This window comes from Populus alba, chromosome 11 (assembly GCF_005239225.2).
Source record: "Populus alba chromosome 11, ASM523922v2, whole genome shotgun sequence".
Taxonomy (NCBI): domain Eukaryota; kingdom Viridiplantae; phylum Streptophyta; class Magnoliopsida; order Malpighiales; family Salicaceae; genus Populus; species Populus alba.
The window spans coordinates 21,892,743-21,904,035 of record NC_133294.1 but is presented as its reverse complement, the minus strand read 5'-3'; the positions used below and the strand labels follow the sequence as shown (position 1 = coordinate 21,904,035).

At 35.9% G+C, this 11,293-nt stretch overlaps 2 protein-coding genes across 3 annotated transcripts; one reads left to right on the top strand and one right to left on the bottom strand.

Annotated features, from left to right (window-relative positions):
- The first annotated feature begins 2,582 nt into the window (after positions 1 to 2,582).
- LOC118040861 (alcohol dehydrogenase-like 3) lies at positions 2,583 to 5,406 on the top strand. Of its 2 annotated transcripts, XM_035047907.2 has the most exons (10): positions 2,590 to 2,955; positions 3,055 to 3,191; positions 3,293 to 3,342; positions 3,437 to 3,765; positions 3,932 to 4,014; positions 4,313 to 4,388; positions 4,477 to 4,538; positions 4,633 to 4,728; positions 4,881 to 5,042; positions 5,173 to 5,406. In XM_035047907.2, the coding sequence occupies exons 1-10, from the start codon at positions 2,775 to 2,777 to the stop codon at positions 5,281 to 5,283; spliced, it is 1,287 nt and encodes a 428-aa protein (XP_034903798.1). In that variant the 5' UTR covers positions 2,590 to 2,774; the 3' UTR covers positions 5,284 to 5,406. The 2 variants fall into 2 exon arrangements, with proteins under 2 accessions (XP_073268880.1, XP_034903798.1); XM_073412779.1 differs by having other exon boundaries at positions 2,583 to 2,955; positions 4,881 to 5,406.
- Positions 5,407 to 5,468: 62 nt separating this feature from the next.
- On the bottom strand, positions 5,469 to 10,088 carry LOC118040863 (polyadenylate-binding protein-interacting protein 12). The gene is made up of 11 exons (XM_035047908.2): positions 9,895 to 10,088; positions 9,162 to 9,672; positions 8,505 to 8,612; positions 8,356 to 8,400; positions 8,206 to 8,278; positions 7,975 to 8,087; positions 7,801 to 7,860; positions 7,645 to 7,692; positions 7,480 to 7,548; positions 6,057 to 6,118; positions 5,469 to 5,954 (listed from the first exon to the last, which is right to left on the bottom strand). The coding sequence occupies exons 2-11, from the start codon at positions 9,639 to 9,641 to the stop codon at positions 5,897 to 5,899; spliced, it is 1,116 nt and encodes a 371-aa protein (XP_034903799.1). The 5' UTR covers positions 9,642 to 9,672; positions 9,895 to 10,088; the 3' UTR covers positions 5,469 to 5,896.
- Positions 10,089 to 11,293: the final 1,205 nt, after the last annotated feature.

The window sequence follows — 11,293 nt, the reverse complement described above, 5'->3', positions numbered from 1 at the left end:
GTATGAGTGAAGGCCGAGGATTGGTGCCTTTTGAAATTCAAAATACTTGCCATCTATTTGCCACATCTCTCATTAGTGGTGGACGTGTTGAGGGGCAATCGGGAGGAATCGTCCATTCAAGTAAACAATGCCAACATTTTTTGCTATGTTGGTAGATCTATACAAGGCAAGGAGTTGGTCTTTTTCTTTATTTTCACCATTTTCATTCACTTTGTCTACCTTTTTCTCTCTCTAAATGATTTTCTGCGAGGTAAAACCACACCCGACCACCACTAAAACACGCTCAAATTCACGACAAAACCCCGTTTCTCGATTCTCCCATAGTTGTTGCTGTAGAGTTTTAGAACCTTTATTAAATGTTGTTCTCGTTTATTTCCACCAAAATCCAATCATAAGGATTTTATAAGGTTAGATACTTTTTTTCAACTTGAAGATTTTTCTAATTATAGTAAACCTGAGTAGGATAGAATCTTGGTCTGTACTATTCACAGTGGAGATATCTCTGAAGATCAGTTAGTAAAAGGGGCTAGGATACACCATAAACCTTGCGAGGGGTGCAACTTCTCATGCATGTTCAGATACGGACACGACACTTCAAATATTCATAGTGTATGCAGAGGCATGATCATAATACATTGAAAATTATTCAAAATAAATTAAAATTCATTCGAGGTTCAAAAACGACATTCGAGAGCTGCTGGAGGTGGTCGGAAACTGTTGGAATTAGAACTGGGCAGCGATTGTGCGTGGTTATATGTGCTATGTTTACATGGATGGCGTGAAATGGAGCAAGGAATTAAGAGGGATGCGTGACTCACACTGTCTTCGAAACCCCGTGAAAACGGATATAAATGAAAGCTTGGTTTAAGTGGAGATGTGTTGGCTACTTTGATCGGGAAAGGGGAGGTGGGATTCGTGGTCGCAACCTTGCTTTCATTTTTCATGTAGTTGAGGAAGATCAGGTGTTGTGGCTACTCTTTTGGCACAGCACTGCTGTGTTTTTTCTTCTTCTTTTGAAGATGGCTATGTGAATGGGCTGATTGTTTTAGTAACCGGTAGTCAAGGTTAAGCCGGTGAGCCAGGGAGTTTTTATTCTTTCTTTTCTTTTTTCTCTTTTGCGGGGGTAATTTTTGCGAATGATGGTGATTTTTTTTATTTTTTGTCTTTTTTTCTCTGCTGATGTCTTGTTTAATGTGTGTTTTATTATATGTATCATATGCCTTAATTTATATCGTTGGGGTCGTTCCTATCAAATTGGAAAATAAGATATTGGAATTTTTTTAATTGTTTCCTTCTTGAACTCTAATTTGAAAATTTTATAGTCAAGAATTAATTTATTTTATTATTATTAACTGTACAGAATATTTTCCTACAATTTTTCCACTTTTTACTTGAATCTCTATTTTATAAAAAAAATAATCCATATTTATTATTTCTCCACTTATTTATATATCTTCTACTATAATATTGTTTGATTCTCTATAATGTTGGACTTTTTTTCTTCCTTGCTTATCAATTTTTCTCTATAATATATTTTTTTTTTTCAATCCCCATTACTTAATATGACATTTTATTTAATTTTATTGTTAAGTATTAGGTTGATAATAAATTAACTTTTATATTTTTTATCATAAAAGTCCCCCCCTCCTTTATTTATCTTTTGTTTTTTTTATTAAATTTCATACTTTTAATATGGAGATTTTAATTCCTTTAAATTTTTTTTATTTTTTTAATTATATCCTTTAATATGAGCTTTTTATTTAATATTATATTGATTTTTTTTCTGAACTTACTTAGTGAATAAAATCACATCAAGGTAATTCCCACATAATTTAATTTAAAAATTAGACTAAGCAAATACATTAGTTGAGATTTTTAAAATTTTTCATAATAATATCAAAAAAAAATTCAATAATTTAGATATTATTTTTTTATATTCAAAATTTTTTTAAGAGCAAAACGCTCTATAACACGAGTAATAAACTAGTTCAAATAGGTCTATTGATGGTGAAGGATGTTGTAACCATTGAAGAACTTCAAGTTTAGTCATACTTGCCCCTTCAATAAATGGAGACTTCACTTTCATATCTTATGACTCTGATCAGCTCACGAGTCGTTTTATTTTCATGGTGTCCGAACATCATTGAATTGAATTAATAAAAGTGATGGAATATCTAATTTTGAATTATAATTCAGAATAAAACATGCCATGAGCTCTCTCTCTCTCTCTCTCTCTCTCTCTCTCTCTCTCTCTCTCTCTCTCTCTCTCTCTCTCTCTCTCTCTCTCTCTCTCTATATATATATATATATATATCAGTCGGATAATCCTCAGCCAACTAGCCTGACCATGCTCCCTAACATAAAGTCCTCAGCCCCCAGAATTCTGTCTTTACCAAAGATTCAAAATAAATAATCTGCCTGTATAATGCAAGTTGAACACTTATCCACATCCTTGATTTAGACCACGCAAAAAAAGTAAAATTATTTCCCCTCATTAGAACAATAATTTATTCTCATCTTGTAGCCTCCAAATAATAGCAAAAATTAGCCAGAGTACTGATTAGACATGCTAATTTTGGTTGAATTAATCGCTTCAGACTTTTCTCAATATACAGCAATCCATGGTTGTTCATGTTAATTCTAGCGTGCTCGTTGGCTTTTTTCAGATTACACCAAGTTTACATCTCTTTTTAGCTAGCTAACTAACTACTATAAATATATGCATGTAAACACATCCATGCTGTAGTATCAAACACACCAAGAATTATCAAAACATGGCAATGCTCTTGCAAGCAAGAAGAATATTGACACAAACCCTGCCTGGACGCAACTCAAACTCATCTCAAGCCTTCGTTAAGTTACTAGGATCGGCGTCACGGGGCTTGCATGATAATGTCACGAGAAGTAAGGTGTTCGATCCGAATGCGACGTCAGGGAAAGTCATCACTTGCAATGGTAAGAATAGCAGCTTCGATTAGCATCCTATGTTGAGCGATCCCTGATTGAAACTTGCGTTATTGATTCGTATTTTTCCTTGGTTTTTATGGTCTCAAGCTGCCGTTGTTCGGGGTCCGAAACAACCTTTTCTTATGGAAACAATCCGAGTTGATCCCCCGAGGAAGATGGAGGTCCGAATCAAAATCCTCTACACTTCAATCTGCCACACTGATCTAAGCGCTTGGAAAGGCGAGGTAACATAACACTAACCAACTTTAACCTTAATCTACTTTGATGCAGTTCAAGTTCTTGTGCTGATCACAATAAAGTTACTGACGTTGTCGTTGTTCTAAAGAATGAAGCTCAGCGAGCATATCCTCGAATTCTAGGACACGAAGCTGTTGGGTAAGACATGTTCCTAGTACTATTATTTGATCACTCAATGTCGTGTTTTCTATATTTCATTACCATTTTAAGGAGACTTGGATACGTTTTGCAGGCTGGTTGAGAGTGTAGGTGAAGGTGTCACGGACCTTAAAGCAGGCGACCATGTGATTCCGATCTTCAATGGAGAATGCGGCCACTGCCCCTACTGCACAAACAACACTACCAATCTCTGCCAGACTTACCGCGTCAACCCGTTCAAGAGTGTGATGGAAAATGATGGAAAGTGTAGGTTTTCTACCATGAATGGAGAGCCCATATTCCATTTTCTCAACACATCGACTTTCACCGAGTATTCTGTGCTTGATTCTGCCTGTGCTGTCAAGATTGATCCTAATGCTCACCTCAAGAAGATGAGCTTGTTGAGTTGTTGCGTCTCTACTGGTAAGATACCTAAAATTCTTTGATCTCTTCTTGTTCTTGAAGGCCTAGGCGCCTAGCTCCCTAGTCCCTCCCATTATCATGTAGACAGCAAAAATCTCTGGAGACTCACTCTGAATGCGTGTTTTTCTAATCTTGGACATGTGAGTTTGATGTTTAACCTGATTAGGAGTGGGAGCCGCATGGAATGCTGCCAATGTACAAGCTGGATCAAGTGTGGCTATTTTTGGTATGGGGGCCTTGGGACTTGCAGTAAGTAACATCCTTTTCATCTGCTTTTCTAGTCTCGCATGAGACAAATGAACAGGGCCCGTGAATGTGGCAAATTTTTTGCCATATTTTACTTCATATTTTTGCCACTTTTCAAAACAATTTACATTTTAATTTTATTTGAAATTTTTAATATATTTTCAAGAAAGTTTTACTGTGGGCACAAAAATACAATCTCCCATTCATTCTATTTATTCACAAATCAAACGGAACATTATATATACATTATCAGTCCAATTCATAAGAACATGAAGCTTAGCCTAAATTCTTTTGATCACAGGCTTCCGAAGGAGCACGAGCCAGAGGAGCATCCAAAATAATAGGTGTTGATATTAACCCAGAAAAGTTCGATAAAGGTATCCTTTTCATTTATTGATTCTTCATATTTCCAATTCCCACCAGAACCTTCGAGTTTTATGGCAATGTCTTTCGATATGGTTGCAGGCAAGGAAATGGGAATGACTCACTTTGTAAACCCAAAAGATAGTTCAAAGCCAGTGCACCAGGTTGGCAACTAAAATATACATGGAGTTTTCTCTATCTTGGATTGCTGAGCATGTGACTGTTAAGTATTAACCATGCTAGCAAATGGTGTTGCAGAGAATCAGGGAAATGACTAGTGGAGGTGTGGATTACAGCATTGAGTGTGCAGGGAATTTGGAGGTTCTCCGAGAAGCCTTCTTGTCCACTCATGATGTAAGTCACTATTAGCATTTCATTGCTCTAGTTTCACCCTCTTTTTTGTGTGGGTGGGTTATTGTTAAAATTACTCGAGAACCAGATTGCGCATCACTCGGCCCTCAAAGCTTGTCAATAATGTTGACATGTGTGGATTTTGCATGTGACAGGGCTGGGGAAAGACGGTGGTCGTCGGGATTTATCCCACTCCTAAAATGTTGCCTCTCCATCCAATGGAGTTGTTTGATGGTCGGAGCATCTCTGGGACAACCTTTGGAGACTTCAAGGGAAAGAGCCAACTTCCTGAACTTGCCAAAGCCTGCATGAACGGGGTCAGTTTAACGCATCAAATTTCTCTTCTACATGTGTTTGCAATATGTTCATTAGCAAGCTCGTACATAGAACTTTGTCGAGATCAAAATCATCGAGTTTCGTTACAAGCATCCTTGATTTTGTTTCCAGGTTGTGAATCTAGATGGGTTCATCACGCATGAACTTCCGTTTGAGAAGATAAATGAAGCGTTCCAGCTGCTCGGTGATGGGAAGGCACTGAGATGTCTTCTGCACGTTTGAGGTCTGACAGGCAAGAACTTTAAGACAAATAAAGGGGAGCAAGTTGTTTATTTAACATTTGTCATGTAAGAAAATCGAATTTCATTTATTAATTTCTGTCAATAACACCATTAGAGTTGTTTTCATGATTGGGCAGAAAAACTGCAGTTTTCATAATTATCTGATCTTGCCACCCTCTGAAATGATTGTTGGATTAACATGGCAACTTCTATTACCTCAGAAATAAGGTTCAATATGAACATATACAGCTATTAGAGTGGACATGAGACAGGAATAATTCGGAAAAAAGAACCGAAACATTTGAGCACAGCCCAATCAACTGAAAAGAGCCATCTAAAATATCACCTAGATAAAGTCAGAAACTGCTCGGCGAGGTTCAAACTTCAGGGCAAGTCCAATCCATATTAGAGTAGAGCCTCAAAGTTCCATTCAACTCTATATATTGCTACAATAACCAAAAGATAACTCCTATGATAATAGAGATTTAATGCGAATGAGGAAAGGATGGTGGCATGAAGGTATATAAAACAAGGGGAACATCTTTACATTGGTGTGTTGTACGTATCTAAATATATAAAAGCTGACTTTAAAGTCAATTTGAGCATCTAACACTTCAAAGCATGGTTATGCGAGGACCACGTGGTCGCACAGGTGTCTTTGATGGACTCACCCTGAAAATAGAGAACATCAAAGGTTAGCCAAAGCATTTATTAGTTCTTCTCAGTCATAAAAATTGAGAATTCTTAGGGAAGAGGTACGGCTTGCAATCTTACCTTATCGGCAATGAACCCAGAACCACACCACTACAGTTGAGAGCAGCTATTGCACTTTCAGCCTGCATAGCGAATTTACAGGAGCACAAAATGAGTCAACATATCACTAATAAAACATGAATTCATTCTGATACTGGATAATATCTTAGCCAGTAAAGCATAGAAAGACAGACAATAACAAAAACAGTGCAAAAAAGATAACCATGTTATAACAGAAAAATGCACGTGCACATGTAAAAGTACTTGCAAAAAAATCATGGAACCATCTTAAAACTACAGGAAGCACCACTATCACTTCAGTCACTAAAAGTATCATCTGTGATAATTGTTGATAGCTTAGACGAAATCTTCCCAGCTTATCAGATGATAATGCAATTTAAACATGTATTTCTGCAAATACTAGCACACGCCATGGCAAATCAGGGCATCAACAGTTGCTTTTATGGGCCTTAAAGGGGTCCCAACTATGCTTACTGCTACTATTACTGATGACCCCACACATCCATGAGTTTCAGAGTAAATACCATGTTAACTAGTAACATCTTTGTATGCAAGTGCAGTAATTTGGAAACATTTCTAAGACAGTGGTGAGAGATGTAACAACATGCATTTATGACAGCCAATGCAATAACAAGAGTTTGATAATTACACACAGCAGAAGTATTCTCTTATGCGATAAGAAACAGTCAGAAAATGTTGGTTACTGAAGGCTTGCATACAGACTAACATAAAACCTGATCGAGTTGAGTGATAGTGGAAGGGTTTATATTGAGTCCACATCCCATAAAGGAAGTTCTTTTCATTTGAAGAGTAAAGAGAATAAAAGTAGATAAGCTAAGCACCAACAAGTTCAGATTGCAACAATGCCTATACAAGCAGAGGGTAGATAGTAGTATCTACTAGATACATGGACTGCACACAGCCAATAAGTCAACCAAGGAGCTTGTTACCATAAAGCATTAGTGTCACTTAAAAGTGATGATCTATTAGGGGTTAAGTTATAAAAAGTACTTGATAATAATTAGTACAATTATGTAGTTTTATGTACAAAATTGATTTTTGTGACCAATACAATGGGATCATTTATATACCATTGTGTGCTAGATGGGTGAAAAAGTCAAAGGAACAGCCTTAAGTCGTCATTTGTTAGCTCTCTGGCACTTCAAAAAGGTTTGTTCCAAGGGAAATTACTAAAGGGAATCCTAAACCAACTGTCTCAAAAAGTCAACACTTGACACCACTACATCACTCATAATTAGTCCTGTGTCCCTTTCAGGATGTGCAAGAGCATAGAGTCCCTCCTCAAACCAACCTTGTCCCCTAGAATCCTTATTACCTTGCCAAATGATTCCCTAAGCTTCACCTATATTTGTTTGATATTGAAAGAGAGTGAAAGTTCAGCATTAGAGGATGAAGCAATTACCATAACAAACTCCACAAAAGCAATTCGAGTAGGATGATGATGATCTCCTAGCAGCCTCAGGCGATACACCTGCATCATACAAGCCGGACCATAAAATAACCCGCTAATAATGTTGTAACATCCAGAAAAAAAGAACTTTCAAGTTCACAAGTTGTAATAACAAACCTCTCCACAAAGTGATTCAAAAAAGAGTTTAATATTTGCTTGAGTAAGCTGCGGAATGTTAAGCATATTAGACTATGAAAAGAACATCAATTACAATATTTCTCATGGAAAAAAAAAAAAGAGTAATGTTTTATGATGAATAATCCAAATACTCACGTTCCTATCAATATTTGTACAGTAGATAGTTCTTGCGCACATTTCACGCTCATCATCATTCTAAAATCCAAAGTACCAATTGATCAGCAAGATAAATAGAATCAAACTAACACATAAAAGCCTATTGTAAGAAACTTGACATGATTCAATGGCCATAAAGCAAAGCATCCTCACCCTGGGCAAAAAGGTTGGATTAACCGGTGCAATAGCTGTTTTGGAGGGCAGCACTTTCACAGGGTAGTATCCAAGCATTGTCCCAGACAGACTCAAGGCAGCCTGAGCACCTTCTGTATATCCAACCACCACCACAGAGTAATTAAGCATATAACCATCACACACACACACACACATGATGGAATTTTAAGGTAGGCCTCGAATCAATATAGCTCATAAAATTAACATTACCCTCATCAGTGAACTCAATAAAGGCAAAACGAAGTACAGATTTGGGATCACCACAGATACGACAGTCAACAACCTGCAGATGAGACAGGAACTTGTTCAAAAGTACAATTCTATAAAAGCTGTCTAGATAAGAAACTAGATTAGCATTACCTGTCCACAATTAATAAATAGAGCTGCTAGTTGCTCTTCAGTGACCTAATTCCATAAAAGAAGCCAAATAATTAGTTAGCACAAACAGATGATGCAGTCAGAAACCGCCATAGAAATCAAAAGAAGAACAATCACACAGAAGCATATACCTGTTGATCAATGTCAGAGACATACACGGTCCTGCGAACTATCTCCTCCTGTTGAGCCATACATGTCCTGCTACTGATTCTACGTTTCACCTGACCATAATTTTTCTTCTGAAACGAGCAAACATACTATCAACAAATCCTAGAATTCATAGGCATTAAATTAAAGCCCATTAAAGTTCACTAACCTGAAAGGATAATAAAAACTCATTAAAATCAAATAAAAATGCTCATCAAAGTTGTATTTTTAATTTGACCATTTTAGACACATGTGAGCAATAACCTTCAGTCAATCTAAGCAAACAAAATAATAAACCCAGTTGTATTTGCTTTTTTTCACTTCAAATATCCCAACACCACGAAGCACAAGATTCCATCTCTGTATTTCATGCTCAAAATATCCAATCCAAGCCCAAAAAAAAAAACTCATCTAAACAAATAAAAACCAACATAGAACAGGCTCTTGAATCTCAAAGTTCCATCATTTTCAAAACTTAGACTCGCATACCACTTGGCCTAGTTCAATTAACTCTTGTCAATTCTCTAAAACCACAAAAATACTATACCAAAAACATTCAAAATTTACTCCTTTTTTCTGTTTCTGAAATTTGTAATAAAATATACTTAGTTGATTTAAAAAAAAGGCATTAAATTTTTTACCCTTCTAGCAGCATTTCCATTAACTTGTCCACTTCTGTCGAAGCCATTTCCATTCACAGCCAAGTTGAGGTTGTTGTTGGTGGTGCTGCTGCTGCTGCTGATATGATTGTTGCCATAAAATCCCCCGTTAACTCCATTGAATCCATTAAGCCCATTAACTCTACCAAAATTGTTGTTGTTGGAATGTGAAGGAGGCACAAACTCAGCAGCCATGGGGTTTAACTTAGAGAATAACTCCTGCAACTCTCTAATCTCCCTCTTGTAACTCTCCCCACCATCTGATCTCTGCTGGTGATGATGATCATGGTGATGAGCCTGATGATGGCCCACCTGGGAAACCTTCATGTACAGAGGCTGAATCAGAGCATTGTTGTTGTGATTGTGATGATCCTGATCATTTGATGATGATGATGATGATGAAACATTTGAGTCCACGCTAATATTCCCCAAATCAACACTAGCATTATCTCCAACAACCATGATTTTGCTCTCTAACAAACCTCAAAATCAGCTACAAAACATGAGAAAAACACAGCAAAGAAACCATTTTTAGAGCTACAAAAATACAAAGACTCAAGGCTAAACTAAAAGACACAGAACCCACCTCAAAATAACTACGGAGAAAACGAAAAACAACCCGTAAAAAATAACCACTGAGACACCAACAATGTCGAATAAAAATTAAAACTTTAGACGGAACAATAATAAAGAAGCAAGCTTTTTAATTCCTTACAGTGGTGTTTGATGCTGTCTGTGTTTTCTTGTTGTGTTGTCTTCGGATTTATTCTTGGATCTTGATTTCTTCACATTTTGGTCTGAAAAAAAAATGGAAAGTGAAAAAGAGATTGATTGTTGAAGTTTGGTCTTACTTTGTTTCCTTCTCTGTTTTGTTTTGCACACCTAAAGTCTGTCATCCTATGCTTCCCCTTCTGGACATCCTTGTATCTTTCTTCATTTGTTTGGTGCTAATGACAAATTATCATCCATCTATGAAGAATGTTTCAATTCAGTCCTAAAGCCAAAACTTTTCTCAATCTTGCTATTAGACTTTTGGATATTGAGTTGGTGGATTGATTAGGTTTAATTTGATTTTTCATTTTATAAAAAAAATTAAATGAGTTTTGATTGATTTTTTCTTGCGCTAGCCGCCAACCAACCTAGATTTTTTATCAGGTTATATTAAGTCAATTTTTCTTTTATTTTTGTTAAAACTCAATTCATTATAGATCTTGGGTTGCTCGAATTACATGTCAAACTATCAAGTTGAGTTTTAAAATAATAATTAAATTGTGATTTATCTATTAATTGGAATCTCTAATTAAATTTTATTTTATATAAAGAAACTCCGTTGAATTTGTTAATTTAGTTTATTAAAATAACTCCTTGACATATTTGTTTTGACTCTATTTTACAATATACAAATAAAGTTGGCCAACAAATCTTTTCATAAGTTAAATACCATCTAATTATTTTAATATTAACATTTTGCTTAAAATAACATAATATAAATTTGTGATATAGTATAATAAATTCAAAGGTTAACAAACAAAAAATTAATTTAATATCAATTTACTCTTTTGGTTAATTAATATAATTTTAATAAACTCTAAGATAGATTTTATTTGGTTGTACGTGTAGCATTGGGTTTTTTTCATTTCTTTATTATTAATTAATGAAACTTGACTCGTTAAAAATTATCATTAAATTACCAATGATTGTATTTATAATAATAAGTTTTCTCACTTTCTTCTATTATTAATTAATGAATCCGGAATGATCAAGGAAAATAGTTATTAGATCATCGGTTGTTGGGCTGCATCATGAGATTGTAAGAAAAGTAGTAGTATGAATAATCTAACATTGTTGGAGGACTGATTTGTAGTTTACACATCCTGGTAGAATATGTACACGCGGCATGTAATTACTGAGCGGGATTGTTGAATGGTAAGCATTCATAGCTCTTGGGCGTGCCGGGTTGATTAGTCATGTATTTTTGAAACATACTTGTATACATTTTTTACCGCAATGCCAAACTATTAATATTTTTTTACCTTCTTACCCCATCTGGAGGTGCTGCTTCCTGCGGTGTCGCTGCTGTGGAGATAGCTGAGTTCCGTGGTGGTTGGTGGCTA